This window comes from Macaca fascicularis, chromosome 7, assembly GCF_037993035.2.
Source record: "Macaca fascicularis isolate 582-1 chromosome 7, T2T-MFA8v1.1".
Classification (NCBI taxonomy): Eukaryota; Metazoa; Chordata; class Mammalia; order Primates; family Cercopithecidae; genus Macaca; species Macaca fascicularis.
In genome coordinates, this window is record NC_088381.1 from 31,711,156 (window position 1) to 31,734,584 (window position 23,429).

At 38.4% G+C, this 23,429-nt stretch overlaps 1 protein-coding gene across 5 annotated transcripts in view; it reads right to left on the reverse strand.

The window, feature by feature from the left end:
* RAB27A (RAB27A, member RAS oncogene family) overlaps positions 1–23,429 on the reverse strand; it is an 88,740-nt gene that overhangs the window by 20,259 nt on the left and 45,052 nt on the right. For 4 of the 5 annotated variants that reach the window (XM_045395485.2, XM_005559613.4, XM_005559614.4 and 1 more), the window contains 3 exons: positions 10,086–10,260; positions 6,068–6,153; positions 4,276–4,379 (listed from right to left, as the gene is read on the reverse strand). In XM_045395485.2, the coding sequence (XP_045251420.1) occupies positions 4,276–4,379; positions 6,068–6,153; positions 10,086–10,238 (343 nt within the window). In that variant the 5' untranslated portion in view covers positions 10,239–10,260. Of the gene's footprint in view, positions 1–4,275; positions 4,380–6,067; positions 6,154–10,085; positions 10,261–12,675; positions 12,803–23,429 lie in introns of all 5 variants that reach the window. The other variant, XM_045395486.2, reaches the window with a different exon arrangement.

The following is a 23,429-nucleotide window of genomic DNA, read 5'->3' on the forward strand; positions in this document are numbered from 1 at the left end:
CCTGCAAATAGGCACAATTATAAAAAGCAATTGACTCAAACCAAAGAGCTTCACTAAGCTAAATAGTTTAATCTTTCAAAGCAGGAAAATAACACCTCATTTCTTATTCATCAACCCCAGAATAAAATTAAGGCCTAAACTTTCACAGTAAGTCATACTTCAAAGTTTATGGCCTAATTTATTTTTTCATCATGGTTAACCAGAAAAGTGTGGACATTTTAGTTCCTCATTATGAAGTCGTGTTCATTATATCTTATCATGAGAAAGTCAAGGAGGTAGGTGTTTACTGAGCATTAGCACAGGCTTGATACTCTGCGTGGAATTTCACAACAGTTCTTTGCCCTCATGGGGCAACTGGGGTAATAAGACCTACAGAGGAGAGACTAAACTGTGTACCATTTCATGAAAAGCCATGCCCTTTCTTTCCTCCAGGTTGTTACACATGCTGTTCCCACATCGTTGAATACTTAACCACAACCTTCCTTCAAGACTTGCTTCATGGTTACCTCATTATCTTTCTGGTCTCCAGAGTGGTTCTGTGCTCTGTTAATGCCTTATAAGGTGTTATAGGGTCCATGCCCAGTGTGATGGCTATGGGCAAGAACTCAGAATCCAGTGTACCTAGGGTTGAATCCTGGCTCTGCCATTTACTAGCTGTGTGACCCTGATGAAGCTATTTGACTGCCTCAATTTCCCCATCTGTAAATGGTGATAATGATACTACTTACTTTATACAGTCAAGGTAAGGATTAAAATGAATTAATCCAGCAATTCTGCAGGTAAAGACTGTGAGCCACCAGCCTTAGCATAACCTAAGAATTTATTGACATGCCAAGTCTCAGGTCCCACCCCAGCTCTACTGAATCAGGAATGCTGGAAATGGGGCTAGAAATCTGTGTTTTAAAAAGTCCGCCAGGTGACTGAGATGCACATTCACATTTGAGAAATACCAAGTTAATATATTAAAGCATTTAGAAGAGCATGTAAGTATCACCAGGAATTCTGGTTAACAGTATTTATTTTGGGCAGTCTAGGAAGCATGATTATTGGTGATCTCTTCTTTTTGTCTCATTTTTCCTAATTTTTCTACTAAGATTGTGCTTATCTAAAAAGTGAATTAATCAGTTATTTTAAAAACTTCACTAAGAAAAAAGTCACCTACATAAATAACTACCATCTGGCACTGGACGTGATAAGGATCCTATAAACAGTATAAAATGTAACAGGGGTTAAGAAGAGGGAAAAAATCTAACACAATTAAGGTTATCACAGAAAATCTCACAGAGGCCATCTTTGCTAGGTTTTAAAGAATAAGCAGAACTCCAGTTGGTTAAAAAATGGGGGCAGGTGACCGGGCACAGTGGCTCAAGCCTGTAATCCCAGCACTTTGGGAGGCTGAGATGGGCGGATCATGAGGTCAGGAGATCGAGACCATCCTGGCTAACATGGTGAAACCCCGTCTCTACTAAAAAATACAAAAAACTAGCCGGGTGAGGTGGCGGGCGCCTGTAGTCCCAGCTACTTGGAAGGCTGAGGCAGGAGAATGGCGTAAACCCAGGAGGCGGAGCTTGCAGTGAGCTGAGATCTGGCCACTGCACTCCAGCCTGGGCGACAGAGCGAGACTCCATCTCAAAAAAAAAAAAAAAAAAAAAATACGGGGGCAGGTGTGGAAAGGGTTTTTCAGATAGAGAGAATAATGAGAATAAAAAATAAAGAGGTAAAAATATGTAAAATACATACTGTTGGGTTCTTGCACCACTTACGTGAGTCTACAGAAGAAAGTTTAGAAATGTAGGCTACTTTAAAGTTTCCTTAGGAAACACACTAGCACTGGATGAAGAGTGACTCCGGGAATGACTTGCTTACTCCTCTGAACTCCAGGAAGACAGGGCAGTGACTACCACACTACCAAATTCCTTTCAGATTTCAATCCAGGCCCAGAGGACTGAGCCTCTGTTCTGTCTCCTCAACTGAGTGGGGCTTACTTTAGACTTGTATCACCCTTGTCAGGAGGGCATGGAGAGACTGAGTGAGAGGGAAGGGTCTGCAAGGAGCAAAGGAAAAGGGGAGGGTATATAGACCTGCTCTCCTCTCCCAGGCCAATCAGGGCCCACGAGTCAGCTACTTCTTTAATGCAACACTGCGTTCTGGCACTCACCACTGATTTTTATGTGTGTGTGTTGTGTGTGTGTGCGCGCATGTGCGTGTGTGTATTTGTGTGTATTAAGCTATTATTTTAATTAAAAAATAAGAAATGGGCCGGGCACTGTGGCTCACGCCTATAATCCCAGCACTTTGGGACGCCGAGGCGGGAGGATCACCTGAGGTCAGGAGTTGGAGACTAACCTGGCCAACGTGGTGAAATCCAGTCTCTACAAAAATACAAAAATTAGCTGGGTGTGTTGGTGTCCACCTATAATCCCAGCTACTTGGGAGGCTGAGGCAGGAGAATCACTTGAACCCAGGAGGCAGAGGTTGCAGTGAGCCGAGACCACACCACTGCACTCCAGCCTGGGAAACAAGAGCAGAAACTCCCTCTCAAAAAAAAAAAAAAAAAAAAAAAGATAACAAATGAATGATCCTTGTAATAGTCAAAATGCTTACAGGAAGAAGAAAAATTGAAAGTACAGATAATTAACAAATGTTTATTCCTAATTAAGATTTGATATTACCACTTCTAACACTGAACATTATACCTTTTTGTTTAAATGGTAGGGGGTGCAGAATACTTTCCATTAAAGACATAAAATCCTCAATACATATAAGTGTTCTTTATCTAATTGAGCAATAAGGATTCTTTTACTAAGGAAAACAAAATGCATCAATGTGTATACATATTTTCACATAATTTTGTTCTTTATCCAACTAGTTAGCCAGGATAGGCAATATTTATCTAATGTCTCAGAGTTTTAGTGTCTACCTGTGAAAAACAGGTGGGCTATTTTTCGATGCTAAGATTCTATGAGCACTCTCCAGTGATCCTTGTAAAATGGTTGATTTTAAAAAGCCCCACAACTTGTTCTGATGATGCAAAGGAGGGATGATGAGCATGGACTGAGAGTAAGGGACCATAAGTAGCCACTGTCATTCAGCTACAAGGGAAATAATGAGGTATGCAACTCAGCCAGGCATCTAGCGAAGTGAAGTCCCAGTAAGCATTATTATATTTGGGGAACTCATATTTAAAGTAATTAATAGCTCTTCAACTCTTAGTGGCCAACTGACCTGAGAACGGTCATAAAAGTCCATTAAACTGACAGCCAAAGCTTCATATCTTTGGATAAGTCTATTACTTTTTAAGGCTCAATGTCCTTCTCCTGAAATAAGGACGCAACACTGACCTGAATCTTTGCCCAGGGTGATTGTGAGGATCAGACACAAAGTATGTGAAAACCACAGTGCACTAAATTATTTTTAAACTCATTTTTAAAATAAGGTTTTCTACTATCAAAACTACAGCCAATTACCCTTTCAAAATCCCAAAACAGTAAGTAATTTTTAAGTATCAGGTCTTTTTAAATCGGTGTTTCATAGATTTAGACATTAAAAATTTAATATTACAGGCTTCTCTAATAGCTTCTCTAGGGTTACACTAATATGACCAAATAAGGAAAACATACATTTGAAAGCTGTTATGCAGTCAAGTGGCAGAATTCTAAATGGCTACGAACCATTTAGGAGGTTAAAATCTCTCCAAAATAAAGGTTGACATACATTGCACTGGGGACCACTTTTACCAATGCAGTTGTAGAGTTTTCCATGGCAGAATCCTTCTGAAAGATGCTCTAACCCTAAAACCTAGAAGGGGACTCTAAGCACAGAAAAGACATGAAGCCAGGGGTATGAACCATTAAGTCTTCAAAAGCTATCTGCATCTATGTAATATACATGTAATGCCCAGAGATGATAGAAGAATTGATAGCATACAATAGACAAGCAGATACTTAGAGATTTAACTTCTCTAGGCTTCTACTTCCTCATCTATAAAATGGGAAAAAGAATCTGTTCTGTGGGATAGACTGAAAAGGAGAGCACACATAAAGTGTTGCCTTGTACCTGGAGCACAGGAAGTACTCAACAAATCAGTTATCAGTACCAGGGAGAAGCAGCGTATTTCAATTATCTTTGTCCCTAAACTAAAAACCTTGCTCCTTAAAATAGTATTTGCACTGAGATCTCCTCCAAAACAATGTATCACAGAAGTAGAGCTTAAGAGGGCATTCTATAAATAAGAGAGGAGTGTGTAGCAGGACACTGGGGAACAATAACACTTACTTATCCAGTTTCTGACATTGAGGAAACTTTGCTCGTTTGTCAGATCAAAAAGTAGAAGAAAACCCATAGCATCTCTGAAGAATGCTGTTGTTAAGCTACGAAACCTAGGAACATAAAAGCAGAATGGTAAGTTAAACCATCGCCCCACTCCTGAAATATAAAGCTACAAGCAATGCCTTCAGCCTCTTACAAAAGTTTACTAATGACAAGCTACATGGTGATATTTCAAAAGTGTAGAGGATAGTTATCACTTTTATCAGTTTAAGTGTTAACAGACCATGTGATTTGAAAACACAGCCTGCTGGACAGGGATGACAAGAACCAGCTTGTGATCTTAGTCTCAGCCAAGAATTTATTGTACAATTATGAGTTAATTTGGCCAAATGCAATAGTGTATGTTTTCCTTCTGTGAAAGCTTGACTTAACATTACAATGTGTTCCATGATCTTTTAATTTCGGAATATGCAGAGATCTCTTATCTCTGATTGCCCTTTGTTTGACTTGAAGGTAAGAATGTCTTGACTCAGACCCTATTCTGTCTTGGTACTCTGCCTTCCAAGGCTTTATCCTCCTGTCTTCTCCGTCTTCTCTCTCTCTCTCCCCACCCCCAATCCCACCCCACCACCAATCAGTTTCCTCTGTCTTTGCCTATAAGTAAAATCTGTAACTGACAGGCAGGCTCTAGGGAAGAAAATATTGGTATGAATTTGTCATCTAATCAGCAATATTAGGTTTTTCTCAAATACTTTTCATCAATGTTTTTATTTAAAACAGTTCTTGGCCAGGGGCCATGGCTCACGCCTATAATCCCAGCACTTTGGGAGGCCAAGGCGGGCGGATCCCTGAAGTCAGGAGTTCGAGACCAGCCTGACCAACGTGGAGAAACCCCGTCTCTACTAAAAATACAAAATTAGCTGGGTGTGGTGGTGCACACCTGTAATCCCAGCTACTCGGGAGGCTGAGGCAGGAGAATCACTTAACCAGGGAGGTAGAGGTTGTGGTGAGCTGAGATCGCACCATTGCACTCCAGCCTGGGCAACAACAGCGAAACTCTGCCTCAAAAAAAAAAAAAAAGAGTTCTTATCTTTTAGAGCTACATACCACAAGTATTACAAATGAAATAATATGTCTGGAATTTGCTTCCAAATTATATGGCAAGGGGGTGGGAGTGAGAAGAGGTAAGGGGTATAAATGAAATTCTATTGGTCACAATTTCATAATTGTTGAAGCTGAGTAATGGGAACCTGGGTTTATCATATAATCCTTCCACTTTTGAATATCCTTGAAGTTTTCCATAATAAAAAGTTAAAAAACAAATCCTTCAAGGTGGTTTTGAGAGAAAACAGAAGTTTTAGCTAACTGAAAGAACTTTATATCAAGATTTGATGTGGCTTATTTTGGTCAAGTATTCTCTGGTCATATGAATTAATTCCAACCAGATTTCCCACTAGGTTTCAACAATCAGGTAAGAATAACGCATGTAACTTGGCCACTTTCTTGTGGTTGAGTAAACAGCAAAAGGAAATGGAGCAAAGTGTCTATGTCAAAAAATTAAAAGAAGGAAAAGAAAAAAGTCCCCAAGTAAGAATCCTAACCTCTCCTTTGACCCTGTATGAAATAAAGCCACCATTCTCATCTCAGACTGACAAATTTCCTGCTAATTTGGCAGCATTCTTTATCCAAGTACAAACCAATGAATTGGCTGGCTTTTTCCTGCTCAGGTCACTGTTTAAAGAATGTAACTATTTCTCCCTTTCCTTCGGTAAGGAGCACATAACTGAAGATCTCATACCTCTCCTGCCCTGCTGTGTCCCACAACTGCAGGTGGATTCTCTGGCCTCTGCCAATGGCTCCATCCGGCCCATTGGCTCTGTACACCTAAAACAGCAAAGTGAAAGAGAAAATAAAAGAGAACTTCTGACACCAGTGAACCCTTCTCACCTTTTTATTCAGTACAAATCCCTAAGGCATCTAAACTTCCAAAGAGAATCCCATATGGAATACAACCATGTTTGTATTTATGTCAAATAATTATATCCAGGTAATGTAATAAGTTATACTGAAATATATGTATATATTTTATAAATAGATTGTAAAATATGTATAAAAAATAACTTGTATAAAATATAATATAATTAGCTTATCTTTCCTCAAAGTTCTCTTGGGTCACTAGTTTCAGGAAATATTACATTTCTATGGCTTTTTCCAATCTCATCTTTTTTGTTGGTTTAACCAGGGGGTACACATGCAGGATTGTGACATAGATTGCATAGTGCTGGGGTTTGAGCATTTATTGAACTCATCACCCAAACAGTGAACGTAGTACCCAGTAAGTAGTTTTTCAGCCCCTGTCTTGCTCCCTTCCCCCTTTTGGAGACCCTAGTGTCTACTGTTTCTGTCTTTATGTCCATGCGTACCTACTGTTTAGCTCCCACCCTGGACCGTTAAAAATTTCTTCCTCTACAATAGCAACAAAAACACTGGTAAAAATTGTCCACATCAACTTTTTCAGTACTCCAGAAATTAACAAAGACTTGCAACATTCCAAGGAGCATTTATTCAAGAAAAACAGCTGAATATCAGTAAAAACAGTAAGCTTTGAGGTGTTTTTTTACCTTGCCCCAGCTTTTAGAAGACTTAAAAACCACTTGCACAAATGTGGTAGTTGTGAAAACATCAGCCTAGCCACCACTGTGGACAGCGGAGGCACAATAGGTTTGGAGCTCCCTAAAAGTCCCATACTGAGAAAAATTGTCAGGAAGCCCCTTGGAAAGCTCCATGCCCCAGCTTTGTTTTTATTTGACCTCACTCAAAGCTTGCTCTTTGAGAACAGCCCTATCCCCAAGGGCATTTGTTGAAAACTATTAGCAGTAATTTATTTAACATCACAGCTACCAGAGGTAGCAATACCAGTTAGGGCTAACAAAATTCTAACAACAACAACAACAACAACAAAACAAAATTTAAAAACAGAAAATGAGATTTCTATAATGCTCCCAAATATTTCTTGGAAGCTATAAGGCCATGTTCATGGGCAGGGCTCTATAAATGCCCAGGAAAGATCTAAAAAGGTCCTAATCTCTCACTTCTGACTGACTTTGAGGTTCTTCTCAGGCAGAAAATAAAAGCTAAGGCAGAGTTGTAAACTGCCTGCAGTCGTATTAAACACATACCCCAACACACACACAGAGACTCTCAGAAAAAGCTAAGAGACTTATTGGTTCAAGGAATTTAATAAACTTCGTCCACTCATTAGCTGTCCACTAAGTTCATTGAGCAGAGACTTCAGTAGCTGCCTACAAAGAATACAGATTTTGCAGAATTATCCTAGAAACATTATCAAACAAACAAACAGCAACAACAAAAACAAATAAATATGCAGTAAAAACAAGAAACCCAGGTAGGGGAAAGAATCCTAGAATAGACACATTATTTTAAATGTCCAGTTTTCGGCAAAACTTGTAAGACACACAAAGAAACAGGAAAGGATGGCTCACGCACAGGAAAAAAGCAACTAATAGAAATTATTCCTGAGAAGGCCCAGATGTTAAACTTATCAGACAAAGACTTTACACCAGGAATTATAAATATATTCAAAGAACTTAAAAATCAGTAACATAGCTGTCCTCTAAAATTAAAGGATAAATTAAGACAAAACCGAGAAAAGTCATCTCTAGCAGACCTGCCCTACAAGAAATACTAAAGACAACTCTCAAGACTGAGCTGAGAGGACACTAGACAGTAACTTAAATCCACACAAAGAAATAATGAGCGCCAGTAAAAATGTAACTGCATGGTAAATATAAAAAACAGTATAAACGTTTTTTTCTTTGTCGCCCTTTTCCTCCACCAGATTAAAATTTAACTGCAGGCTGGGAGTGATGGCTCACGCCTGTCATCCCCCAGCACTTTGGGAGGCTAAGATGGGTAGATCACTGGAGGCCAGGAGTTCAAGACCAGCCTGGCCAACATGGCAAAATCTCAGCACTACTAAAAACATAAAAAATTAGCTGGGCATGGTGGCGAGTGCCTGTAATCCTAGCTACTTGGGAGACTGAGGCAGGAGAATTGCTTGAACCTGGGAGGCAGAGGTTGCAGTGAGCCGAGATCTCACCACTGCACTCCAGCCTGAGCAACAAAGACCCTGTCTCAAAAAAAAAAAAAGATAAGATAAGAAAAGAAAAATTAACTGCATACAGCAATAATTGTAAAGCTGTGTTGATGATGGGCACACGATGTAGCAAGATGTCATTTGTATAGCAATAATGGCACAAAACAAGGGGAGAAAACAGAGCCATATAAGAGCAAAGTTTTACACAGTATTAAAATTAAGTTGCTATTAATCAAAATTAGATTGTGAAAAATTAAAATAATTGTAATCCCCAAAGGAACTATTAAAAAAGAACTCAAAAATATATAATTTAAAAAAGGAATTAAAATGATACACTAGAAAATAGAAAAAGAATACAATATCTATCAACAGACAAATGGATAAACAAAATGGTGTATCAATACAAAAGAGTATTATGTAGCCATCATAAGTAATGAAGTCCTGATACACGCTACAACATGGAAGATCCTTGGAAACATCAGGCTCAGTGTAAGACGCCAGACACAAAAGGCCATATATTATTCCATTTATATGACGTGTGCAGAAGCCAGATAGAAAATTCCTGGTGGCTAAGGGGAGGTAGAAAGAGGAATGTCTGCTAATAGGTATGAGGTATGAAACTATTCCAAAATTCAATGGCTGTGATAGCCACACAACTCCAAATATACTAAAAACCACTCAATTTTTATACTTTAGATGGATGGATTTCCTTTTCTTGTGAATTATATCTCAACAAATCTATTTTTTAAGTTATAAAATAAGTAACCAACAAAAATAATCACATACATATATACAGATTCTATCAACTATACGTCAATACTAAAAATTTCATTAGGGCCCTATTGTTATTCAGTGGGTCTTAATCTCTATAAGACTCTCTGGTAGTAGAATAAAAGACCTAGAATGGGCAAAAGAGAACGTTCTTCTGTCCTAAAAGCCAGGGACCTTTCCCCCCTGACAGAATGTGATCCATTAAAGGACCTTTGTCATTAATTTCCTGACCACTTGTTTACCTGCTTCATGCTAACAATGGATTTTTCAGCAACAAATGTAATCTAAGGAGAAGGCCGTCTTTCCTCATCTGCAACTGTGACACAATGACCTTCTGCCTTCCCCTCCAACACTAGAATAACTTTCAGTCTTAAAGTCCTTAAAAAAATAAGTAAATAAAAGCTTCTCTCTTTAACATTCTGCAGAACATCACATTCACTACTGGCATTCCCCATTCCTACTCCAACCTCACCCTCCTGGCAGCAGTGATGAGTTCTGCCAGTTAGTATTCCATGCAGAATTGCTGAGATTTTATTAGGAGAAATGCCATTAAAAATAATAAGATACCAAAGGTGGAAGATACAGCCCATAAAACAAGAGTATGAGGGGCAAAGTGGCTGGCAGGCTTCAAGACAAAGGTAGACAAATAACTATTGGAGTCCAGAAGAGAAGACACAAGCCAAAAGAGTACCAAGGTGACATTTTAAAGAACTGTCTACTTCCACTTTGTCTGCCTGGTTTTATATGAAATGTTGTCAGCACAACCTTTTCAATCATGTTGCCTGGATTGAATATAACTCACTTTCCTACGTACCTTTTAATTTCAGATCCCGACCTTTGTCCTCCTAATTCCTACAAAGTAAACTAAACAGACCAGCAAATGTTGACTCAAAGATTACATTTTTACACAGAAGGATACAGAACTTACCACTCTCTTTTCCCTGAAATCAATGCCCACTGTTGTGATAAATTTGGAGTTAAATTTACCATCTGTATATTGGTAAAGTACACTGGTCTTCCCTACGCCAGAGTCTCCCAAAGCTAAAAACTTGATGAGGTAATCATAATCTCCATCAGACATAATGAAGAACTCAGTGGTTCACCTGTAAAATACACACAAATTTTTTTAATTAAAATCCATTAGAAAACATTAATTATCCATTTAAAAAATGATGACAATATTCAGCTTAACACCTAATGTTAACCTGTATGTCTACGGGTTGTATGAAAAGAGGGTTACATACATATTGGTCACCATCCTTGAAGACCCAATAACTAGCTAGATGAGAAGCTATTGAAATAGTAATTAACAGTGTAGTTTTAATTTAACATATATGTAATCCCAGCACTTTGGGAGGCCAAGGCAGGCGGATCACCGAAAGTCGGGAGTTCGACACCGGCCTGACCAACATGGAGAAACCCCATCTCTACAAAATACAAAAATTAGCAGGGCGTGGTGGTGCATCCCTATAATCCCAGCTACTCGGGAGGCTGAAGCAGGAGAATCGCTTGAACCTGGGAGGTGGAGGTTGTGGTGAGCCAAGATTGCGCCATTGCACTCCAGCCTGGGCAACAAGAGCGAAACTCCGTCTCAAAATAAAAAAATAAATAAAAATAAAAATAAAAACATACATATTATAGTATCAAAATAGGACAAAAATTTCAAGTGAGAATGATAATCAACAAGAAAGTAACAGTCACTAAGTCTTATCTGCAGACTATATAGAATAAAAACTAATACAAGAAAAATAGAGGAAGGAGAATGTTACAAGGAATAACAGTAATTGTTAGAGTACAAGTGGTTCCAATTTCCCCTCCTTTTTCAAAGTCTCCTAGTGCTACAATTTGCAATTGCAAAAATAAGGAACCAGTCCAAATGCTCACCAATCAATGAGCAGAAAAAGAAATTGTGAGATATATATATATATACACACACACACACACACACATATACACACACACACATATACATATACACACACACACCATGGAACACTACTCAGCCACAAAAAGGAATGAAATGATGGCATTCACAGAAATCTGGATGAAATTGAAGACCATTATTCTAAGTGAAGTAACTCAGGAATGGAAAACCAAACATCGTATGTTCTCACTCATAAATGAGAGCGAAGCTATGAGGATGTAAAGGCATAAGAATGATACAATGGACTTTGGGGACTCGTTGGAAAGAGTGGGAGGGGGGTGAGGGATAAAAGACTACAGATTGAATACAGTGTACACTGCTTGGGTGATGGGTCCTTCAAAATCTCAGAAATCACCACTAAAGAACTTACTCATGTAACCAAACACCACCTGTTCCCCCAAAAACCTATGGAAATTTTAAAAAAGAAAGAAACAAAGTCTCCTAGTGCTAGAACCTTGCCTTTTCTCTCTTTTTACATGGACATCTAGGCAATTTCATTTATTCTATTCATTTTCACATGTTATTACAGTTCCTTCAAAGACACTGTTATTTCACAAGTAAATTTACTCCCTGCTTCCTTACATATTACTATTAATATGTACTACATGTTATGTCAGACTTCTTTGGAATATCACTGCTCACTTGGGAACTGAGTTCCAGATTTAAACAGTCACTGCTCAGAGACCATAGTCCCACAACCAAGGGCTCGCTTACCTATATTTACCTGGGTATTCTATCAAGAACTGCTAAAAATTCAGCTCTTCAATACTGACTAAAACAAAAGTCTACCTTAAGGAAGAAAAATTCATTTATATCAGCAATACCTAACCATGGCTATTTTTTAGTTCTTTGCAATCAGCACTTTTCATGATTTGTTTTTACCCTCTAAATAGATTCAAAACCAAAATATCAGTCCAACTAGAAATGGGATCTCTCTCCAGGGAAGGTTTACTTTTTTATTAAAATTTTATTGATACATAATATTTGTACATTTTTATGGGGTACATGTAATATTTTGTTACATGCATAGAATGTAATGATCACATCAACACAATGTTACATGCACAGAATGTAATGATCAAGGTATTTAGGGTATTTATTACCTCGAGTATTTATCATTTCTATGCATTGAGAACATTTCAAGTACTCTCTTCTAGCTATTTTGAAATACACAATACATTTTTGTTAACTATAGTCACCCTAGTCTACTGTTGAACATTAGAACTTATTATTTCCATCTAACCGTATGCTTGTACACATTAACCAACCTCTCTCCATTCTCCCCAATGCCAACAAACTCTCCTGAAAATCATAAAAATAACTATCTCATTAACACTGACAACTCTACATGACTATTCAAAAACATACATATTTATCTATCTATATACATGCCAGATGTCCTGCATTAGATGCTACTGAGTCCTGGCATTATATCCTTTTTACCCAGCCCCATATCCAGAAACTTGGCTGCCATACTCAGTGCTTCCTATAGGACTATTTCTATGTATCCATAAAATTAATAAAAACTCAGACAAGAATACTGACTGGTTTTCAATGTTGCCTCCCTTACCCTATCCTCAACTTGGTGACTCACCTTATGCTGAAAACTCCTGAATGCTGAGCCCCAAGAGCCACTGCAGGGTGTTTCCTCAGAGTGCTTCAGTGCAGATCTGCAACCTCACGTTTCAGGTATGGTCAGCCCGTGGATAAGGGCAGAGCCTCTACAAACATTCAAAATTCTATTTGCACACCATAAAGAGTGACACTTCACAGATGATGCCTTACCTATCTTTATAGTTGGGTATTTGCAAGTGTAGGTCACCAGTATTAATGACATATAACAGAATTCCTCTCCAAAAACCGACAACTTGGACGTCAACATTATGGCATGTCACATCACAGCATCACACCTGGCTCTAAGTTATTGGAAATAAGAGCTAAGAATTGAAAAGCAAGTCCAGATAATGTTGACTCATTTGGGGGCTTCCCCTCAAACTGAATGGAGCAGCAGAAAACAATACCGATCCTGCAGTGAGAATGATGCAAGAAGACACTGTGGCTACCTTATTTCCTCTTTATTTTTAATTTGAAAAAAAAAGTTGGTATAACTATGTTTTTTATATCACTTAAGGTACATGAAAAAATGCTGTCACTAATGGCATCATATTCTAGAATTCTCTAAACCCACTTAAGTGGAATTCAAAGACTTAAACTATCTTTAATGTGTTTCATTTCCATGGATAATCACACATGTAAGTCTACAAGTGATCTTCATGAGTTTTGTTTTCTATTCCCAATAGCAATAGTGGCCAAGTAATCATAAAGGGACTATTAACAAACCAAATACCGCAAACTGAAAGTATAGATACCACCATCAATATTAATCATAGTTCGCACTTTTCAGATTGTATCTTTAAGACAATTATCTGCTTTCTTGATCTGAAAATAAATGTTCAGACCTTCCACTCTCTGGGTTCAGTTTTCTAAAGGATAAAACAGAACCCAGAGAAGCAGACTGATTTGCACAATCTGGAATCTAGATCTCCTAGTTCCAAGTCCAATGTCTGTTCTACCCCAAGCTTCATGTCCGTTACTCATTTTTGTTACAAATGCAATATTGGGCTTTAAAGTGACCACTAGTATGGTATTTTACAAGGTAACCTAATAGGAAACTCATAAAATCAAGCAGAGCTGGGTTTGAAATCCCAAATCTCCCAGATACCAATTACTTGGATGTCTCTGAGCCTTAGATTTCCAGGTTTCTGTTCTATAAAAAAGAATACATACTACACCTCACACCATTGTTCTGAGGATTCAATGAGATACCGTTTATGGAATGCCCAGCACAATGGTTGGCATATACTGGGTACTTAACTGTTAGCTCACTTATTGTCTCCATTGTGGACATTCAGACTGAGTCTGAAGACCTAGAACAATTTTCAAATTGACTCTGGCCAGCTTAAAACATGTTTTTCTAGCACAAAGTATTGCTCACTGGTTCAAAGTGGTCGGCTGAGTTAACAAAGATCACTTTCAAACTAATTCTGATCTTTTTTAGCTGGTTCTAACCATTTGCAATTCATTTAATAAAGATATGTTTATTTCAAAAGAGTCCTAATCAACTTTAAAACAGGTTCAAATCCATATAAAACACACCCATCCATTTCAGCAAGTTCATAGTTGTTCAAAAGAATCTTGTTCATATTATTTTAGGGTGAGTTAAAAGAGGTTCTCCTATAAAACTACTTTCTGACTCTGGCTAAAACCTGATATATCTAACCAAAATTATTGGAGTCTCATTGTAATTAGCTTTAATTGCTTCAGACTGGTTTTAGCTAGCTCAAATAGGCTCTGACTTGGACATGCAGGTTCTGACAGGCTCCTATAAGTTTTAGTTGGTTCTGAGTATATTTTACTGGATCAAACTCTGCTGACAAATTAAATCTACTTTCAACCGAGTCACACTTGCTCAAACTCTATTAAACTGCTGGAAACTTGTTTGATAACTACAGTTATCTATAAAATTGTTCTTACTTGTTTAGACTGATATAGACTGGTTCAAAACAGTCTGAAATGTTTCAAATTAATTTCAGATGTCCCAACAGTTCAAAACTAGAAATGTAAAATGACAATCGGAAGCACCAAAAACAACAGTGTGGTGCTTAAAACTTGTGCCAAACCAACAAACTTCAAATTCTATTTTTAAATTACCTCATTTGTAGGTATTCTGTATCCAAAAATGTATCTCCACCATTACATACTGTATCGCCACACTCGAACAGCATGTATGTGTTCGAGGACAGTAAAGGATTGGGAGAAAGGAGCACTGGCATAGGAGATGACGACAGATAACAGGGAAAGATGTGATGAGTGACACAGACTTCCTGGGTTGAGAATTCACCTCCCATCTTACCTCAAAGACCCGGCAGAAAAACATTCACCCATGACCCAGCAATGAAGACTGCAATTGGGGAAAACCTTCAGCAAATTTGGATGCTGTCTAGAGTTTGTCCAAAATTGATCACACTGACCAGGCTGGTCTGGGTTAACAGAGACCAGAATTCCAAAGAATAAGAAAATTTCAGAGAAATAAAGGGAGTTGGGGGCAGGCAGGTTTTCAAAATAACAGATCTTTCAAGGTTTGGGCATGGTGTTCAGGGTGGCAGCCTTCTTATCTGAGCTTGCAGTCCAATTAGTGAAAGCCTGGAGTTAATGGAATTACCCCATCTTTCAGCAGAAAATCATTCTAGTCCATAGCAGACTATACTCCCAACTCCATCTTGCAATCCCTTACCTGGTTTTCTCATCACTACTTATCACTACTAGGTGAAGACAACTTAATGTTAAGTCTCAATTGATGGTAGATTTTCATATAAATAATTTTTTTTAATTTATTACTCAAGTCCTGAGTGGTATTCCTAGGGCCTGTTTTCCAGGAAGAAAATACTCCACTCCTCAAATACAGAAATCTAATAATGTAAATGATTTTTGTGTCGGCATTTCAGAGGACAAAGGGAAACAGTGAGAACACATAGTACCAGAATTTGACATTGGTGGCACCCAAACAACATTGTACACTCACCATTTCCTACTTGTACTCCAGCCTACTGAGGTTTGGGAAGCCATTTCAGAAGGACTTCCCTGTGACACTCTCTTGTTGAAAATGTATCTGAAGCCTAGGTCAGATGCCCACATGTCAAGCACTTTACACACATTAGTACAACAATCCTCATCACTGCCCTAGAGGCAAGTTGTACATAGCATATACACTGTCTCCCTCAGAAAGATCTGGGGCTGTTCTATCATGAGTGCCGCAACGAGGGCATAAGTAACTGGGTCTTGGCCAGTCTACCCACATATTAGCATAGGCTCAATTCCAGTGTATTGTTGACAGGAGAAAAACATGGAGGTTAAAGGCAGAAACTCTACAACCAAGCCACCTGTATTTGAGTCCAGTCACGTAACTTTCGAAAATTTATTTAATCTCTTTTGTCTTGGGCTCCTCGTCTGTAAAATAGGAATGAGATTCTATTTTATCAATTCTAACATGCTTTCTTATTTTAACTTCTTTAAAACTGGGGTGCATCTTACATTTCAGTCTTACAACCCAAGACATCTTGCAATTGCTATTATAAATCAGGTGTCACTAGAGATACAGTTGTGTGAAAGTCTTTTGTTAGCATCTTCTAGCAAGGTCAAGAATGCATCATCAATATATTTTAGACTTAATGAAGCACAATAATAAAGCTATTTCTGAGGGCTATTGTGAGGATTGAGCTAGGGTATACACACGAAGTTTGGAACAGTGGACAGGACATATAGTAAGTCCTATGTAAGTATTAGCTGCTATGAGCAGCAGCAGCATCCAGCAATCTGGCTTCCAAGGGTCAATATGCAGGCAATGATCTTTTCTTTCCTAGAAGTATAAGAAAGTACACTGAACCCTTAAACTGAAAATTAATTTTTAAAAATAAGGATGTGCTAAGAGTATTTGAAGCCAAGGTTACATATTTAAACTCTGTACCTTCTTGAAAAAAGTGCTGTCTACCTCAAGGAAATGTCTTCTAAAAAGCCAAGAATGACCTTAATTTGGGATACGCAAAAGACTTTCTTATTCAGCTCACTTCTCTCTCTCCTCCTTATACAAATATTTTTTCAAAGTGCTCTCCACCCTCACTATCATCAGATTAACAATAGAAAGCAAGGAACACCCACTTCCTCAACATGTACTATGTGGTGTTAATTGCCCGGTGAGAGAAAGTCTATCATCTTCCTTATTTTTAAAATAAAACATATTTTCACCTGTAATACCAGTGACTGAGGAGGCTGAGGCAAAAGGATAGCTTGAGGTCAGGAGTTCAAGACTAGCCCAGGCGACTAGTAAGACCTATCTCTTAAAGAAAAAAAAAAAAAAAAAAAAAAAAAATATATATATATATATATATAAATAAATAAAAAATTAGCAGGTGTGGTAGCATTAGCCTGTAGTTCTAGCTACTTGCTTGGGAGGCTGAGGCAGGAGGACTGCTTAAGCTCAGGAGTTCAAGGCTGCAGTAAGATATGATCACATCACTACACAGCAGCCTGGGCAACAGATTAACATTCCATCTTTAAATAAAATTTTTTAATAAATAAAAATAACTGCACATGTACCCCCAAACTTAAAATAAAAGTTGAAGGAAAAAAGCACTTAAAAAAATTTTAAGTGTTTTCAAAAATACTTTTTAAGCTTTTCTTTAGGAAACAAGATAGAAGAGAGTAGATTTAGTTAAGAGCAAAGGGAAAATATCTAGTTCTATTTCTCCCTCTCTTTCTGTCTTTCCTACACACACACACAGACATATCACAGCCTGGATTTTCCATGAAGTGTCATATTAAAGTCAATCATAGACTCCAACCTTAGGATCCCCTACTATTAGGAAGAATCATTCTAAAACTACTCCAGACAGGTCAGCCATCTTTTGAAAGCCAAATTTTCCCTCTATTACTCATATTTAGTGCAGAGCAAAAGAAAGGGGAGGAATAATATTAACTGAACAACTACATGTAATAAATATACTTGATTTTATTTTATCTGCTCATTATCCTTAAAAAGAACTTCATGTCTGGACAAGACTCATACTATATAGAGAGTGATGTTTTCTCAGTGTGATGGCAAATAGGCTTGAGTTCAGATTCTGACTTTTCTACTTTGTAGGACCTGATCCAAGTTTTTTAAACTAAGCCTTATTCTTTCAACTGTAAAATGGAGATAATAACAGTACTAATCTCACTGAGTTGTTTTAAGGACTAAGTGAGATAACCCACAGAAAGCTTTTAGCACATTGTTTGCCCTGTGCTAAGTGTTCAATAATTGAAACTTATTAACAATACTACTAATAGTTTCACCAAGTTCTTTATTAGCAAGGCATGTAATTTTATAACCTATTCTTAATGTAACCAGTACCTGAACCTTCAGAAAAATCACAGAAAGAAATTCAATGTAAATACAATGACTTTGGGGTGCCCTACCCATCACAAAATCTACTTTGGCATTCCAATCTAAGAATGAGTTGTATCTGGGTGGTTTTTGGTAATTTCAGACCTAGGAGTACCCATGAGTTGAATGCTCTAATTTCCAGAAGAGGAAACTGAAACCCAGAGAAGGCAAATGAATAGTCTGAAATAAACCAGTTAGATATGGGGCTAGTCTAGATCTCAAGTCTCCTAAATTTCAGTCATGTATGCGTATTTTTTCGTCTGTCTGTATTCCTTCCTTCAGAGCGAGAAACCTCAGTTATAGCTTCTTGAATTCAAGAAGCAAAAGTTTTCTTCAGTGCCAGCAGTTATAGCAGTGATAAACTGCTTTACGATTAAGGCTTGGGCTGTTACAGAGGTTGGGTTGAGGGATCTGTACTTCTGTCCTCAGAGCCCCTCTGTCAAGAAGCCCTTCCTCCTGATGAGCTCTGCCAAGGAGAGAAGTCATAAATTGGGAGCTTATCTGCTTCTTGTTGGTCATTGCAAATCCAAGAAAAAAACAAAACAACAACAAAAAAAAACTCTTCTTGATACTTGTACCATACCTCATAAATCATCTTTCTTTCCTATGGTTTCAAAATGAAAAGCAAGCAGAGTAATCATGAAATTTTCCATTTCCCTGTAGAATTGCTCAGTCCCTTAGTATTTTCCTCTCAAATAAGATTATTTTAGGCTGGGTGCAGCAACTCACACCTGTAATCCCAGCACTTTGGGAGGCCAAGGCGGGTGGATCACCTAAAGTAAGGAGTTCGAGACCATCCTGGCCAACATGGTGAAACCCCATCTCTACTAAAAATACAAAAAATTAGCTGGGCGTGGTGGTGGGCACCTGTAATCCCAGCTTCTCTGGAGGCTGAGGCAGGAGAATCACATCAAGATCGCACCATTGCACTACAGCCTGGGCAACACAGCGAGACTTTATTTTCTCTGACATCATGTCTCTGTAAGGATACTTCTGACCCTCTATCTTTTACCTTCATTCAATAAATATTGATTGAATGCTTACTATATGCTGGGTGCCAGCACACAATGGGGATCCAACTCAGTTATACTCAATGTGGAAAATGCATCTCTTACTCCTTGCCTACCTTAGACCTTATGGTTTTAGCCATGCCCCAGTCTAACTTCTCCCAATGACTATACCTGCTTTTGGGTTTTCAAATAAGCCAATCTTTCTGAACATTTTAAGCTTCTCTCATAAACATAACACAACATGACATCAAAATTCATATCCCAAGTCAGATGTTTCACAAAGATGCAAAAGGAATAAACATGCAAAAGGAATAAAAAGGTGAAGCTCAGATGGGCATGGTGGCTCACACCTGTAATCCCAGCACTTTGGGAGGCTGAGATGGGCGGATCACTTGAGGTCAGGAGTTTGAGACCAGCCTGGTCAACATGGTGAAACCTCATCTCTACTAAAAATACAAAAATACAAATGGCTGGGCATGGTGATGGGTGCCTGTAATCCCAGCTACTCAGGGAGGTTGAGGCAGGATAATCACTTGAACCTGGGAGGTGGAGGTCGCAGTGAGCAGAGATGGCACCACTGCGTTCCAGCCTGGGAGACAGAGGGAGTCTCCATCTCAAAAACCAAGCCAACAAACAAACAAAACAAAACAAAACAAACAAACAAAAACACGTGAAGCTCAGTAGAGAATAAAGAGACAGCCTCAACCTCCTGGGCTCATGTGATCCTCCTGTCACAGCCTCCCATGTAGCTGAGACCACAGCAGTGCACAAAACCATACACCATGCCCAGCTTTTTTTTTTTTCTTGTAGGTGGGAAGATGAGGTCTCCCTATGCTGCCCAGGCTGGTCTCAAACTCCTGAGCTCAAGAGGAGAAATATTTAGAAAGAGAAACATAAGGTATATTAAAAAGAATGTTTTATCTGAAAATATTTTTAATTTTTTAGAATGTTTAATAAAATATTCGAGTGTTCCTGTGTAGCTTATGGACTTCAGTTCTTGCGGCGTAAAATTATTTTTGCAGAGAAACAGGAGCAGGTGAATACAACTATCACTTTTCGGGTAGCACAGAACATCAGCATTTATGTGAATTACAACACCACATGTTCTTTCATATAATTTAACAGCCCCTTGTCCAGGGATTCGTTTGGAGAAAATGTTCATATACAAATGACTGGCATAGAAATATAAAGCTTATCAGTGCTTTTATGTTTAACGTTAAAAGCAGTAGGCTTTTCTTATTTTTTTGTTTGTTTGTTTTGTTTTTAACGATGCCACTGTGGACCCATACGTGGCATTCTGGAAGGAAACACATAACAGAGACACCAAAAGCAAGGAAGAGAAGTCACGTGGCATGAGGCAGGATAGAAGAGGCATTTTATAATGTACCAAGATATTTGAGTAGGGACAACTTGTATTTACCAAATGAGCCCTGGCCACAACTCTCACAGCCCATTACAATTCCTACACCCTGAGGTGAAACACAGCTACTTTCACTTCAAAAGCAAGATGCATAGTGCCCAATAGCAGGAACCCCATTTCCATAAGTGGAGACAGCCTATGTCTTCTGTGCAGTTTACTCATCTCAACTTCTGGTCTAGATGTGTGTAGATATGGTCCTGCCCTCCCTAATATGTCAAGAGTGGAAAAAATGACGTTATAAACAAAGAGCTTGTCTTGTTTGTGCAAAATCTCAGGCGTAGAGAAGTGGAAATCTAACACCTTTGAAAAGTAGAAGGAAACAGGAATATGATTTTTCCTTGTTTCTTATTAAAAGATGAGTTTGATTTTATCTAAATTCAGAATATTAGATAACTGCATTTTATATTCACCTATAACCTAAGATTCATAAGTGCATTCCTATCAGTACAGTGTTTTATAATAATAACATAAGTCCATCCTTAACAGTGATGTTGAGGCAGCAGAGAAGTTCACAGCTAGAAACTGTTGAGATTTTAAGGTGTACAGCATTTGGCTTAATATTTACAAATGCACCTGCTACACAGGAATATTCCATTTCCCTCATTTAAACAAAGTGAAAACTTTTAGACCAAATGCTAGAAAACTGCTAGACCAGCTTCTAGCAGATGGTGATATTCCAGTATAGCAAGTTCTTCAGACAAAAAATAAAATTATCTGCAAATAGTGTTGAATTAAATATCCATTTCTAGGTCGGGCATGGTGGTTCATGCCTGTAACCCCAGCACTTTGGGAGGCCAAGGCAGGCGGATCACTTGAGGTCAGGAGTTCAAAACCAACATGGCAAAACCCTGACTTTACTAACAATACAAAAAAATTAGCCTGTAGTCCCAGCTACTCAGGAGACTGAGGCAGAGAATTACTTGAACCCGGGAGTTACATGTAATAAACATATACACGTGTATATACACATATATATAACATGTAAATATATACATATAATACATATATACACACACACACATTTCTAAATGCTTCCAAAACATACCTCATTTTTAAAAGCATCTTCCAGATGTTCATAATTTTTCTTAAAGAGAAAGACCAGGATGAAGAAAAAGTAAGCAGTCATAGCCCAGAAACCCATGAACTATTTCTGAAATGTTACCATCACCTCAGTGGGTGACCAACATAACCCAGTAGGCAAATAACACAAACAACTATATGTTAGGAAACAAGAGGGCATTGAAATGATTCCTGAAAGCAGAAGAGGTTGTGGAAGACCAATGTCAATGACTCAAAGGAGATATCGGCTTTTTTTTTTTAATTTATGGAAACCATTGACTCATTTACCCAAAAGACATTATTTGTTGCCCAAGGATCAGAATATGAATGTTTATAGAGATTTATGGAAAGTAAATGCATCAAAACACTGGGTCTTATAGGACTTACAGTTTGTGACAAGTACCTCTTGCTTTATAAATATAGGGTAATAGAAAAGAAAAGCAAACATAGAATATATGCCATTGGTAAAACATAGGCAATACAGTGGAAACAGGTGTGGCTGTTTGGTTTGCTTAGTAATATCTCAAATAATGTGACAGCAGTCTCAGAATGGACACAACCACACAACACTGCAATAGTCTGCTCAACCCATAGCTAAACATGCCTCTTACCACCACCAAGAAGCAAGCAGCCTCCAAGAATTTGGAACGAGTGCAAAATCTATGAAGTATGCTCCCACTGAGTGGTTGCTTTTTGTGAGCACATAGAAGACAATGAAACACAGACTTCGGAGTCAAGTTCTCCTAAATTCAAATAACAGTACACCACCTCCTACCTGTACAAAGTGAGCAGCAAAATGCCTGATGAAGATCAATGAACCATAGCTATTCTTATGATTATGACAGATTAAGGCTTAAATCAGGCTTGAGCACTGAGCCTGGTGGTTTTTCCACTCTACCTTCAGGATGACACTGAGACTTCATAAAGCTATCAAAGAATGGAGTGGAAATATTTCCTGAAAATGAAAAAGAAGGAACAACTTAAGCTACCTGGAAGGTGAAACATCTGCAAGCCCAACTGGTAAGTACAGGGAATTCTGGTATTAACAAGCTCTGAAGAGGTAAAATGCAGAGCTTTGGTTATCTCAGAGTGCCACCAAACTCGTAGGCTCAAGGCTCAAAGGCAGAAAAAAATAGAAATGACAGCACAGCCAGGACTGAGAGAATTACAAATCAGATAGCATTCAAAAAAAAAAAAAAATCAGCACTCAAAGGACTTCACATCGCAAAGAGAATTTCCAAGTTGCAAAACGCAGACCTAAAAACAGTGTCAAGGAATCTGCCAAGACTCATCTTCCTGCAACAAGAAACGTGCATGGAAAACCTTTGACCAACACAGACTGACTCCCTCTTGCATCTCACCTTCCTCAAGTTTTTTGTTTGCTGCAACACAGGAAAGATGTTAATCTGTTAGGGAAACACACCAATTCAAAAAGCAAACCCTTTGCTTTCTGAAGGAGCAATGATGCTTCCTTCCTTCTAAGAAAAATGTTGAATTAGAAGCAGCCAGACCTGTTAAAGATGACTGTCCAAATAATAAAAACAATTAGACAAATGTCCACGAGTTGACAGTAACTGGGGAAGAGAGGGGCTCATTTATCATTGACTTTTTAAAAAATGAGAATATGAGTACCATCAGTTTGGCACATAGATACTTAAAAAGACTACTAAGAGGCACCAAGTATGGCTTCACACCTCCCTTGTCCTGCCTACCCCACACCCTCATCCTCACTAACCACATTTTTTTTTTTTTGAGACAGAGTCTCGCTCTGTTGCCCAGGCTGGAGTGCAGTGGTGCAGTCTCAGCTCACCGCAAGCTCCACCTCCGGGGTTCACGCCATTCTCCAGCCTCAGCCTCCCGAGCAGCTGGGACTACAGGCG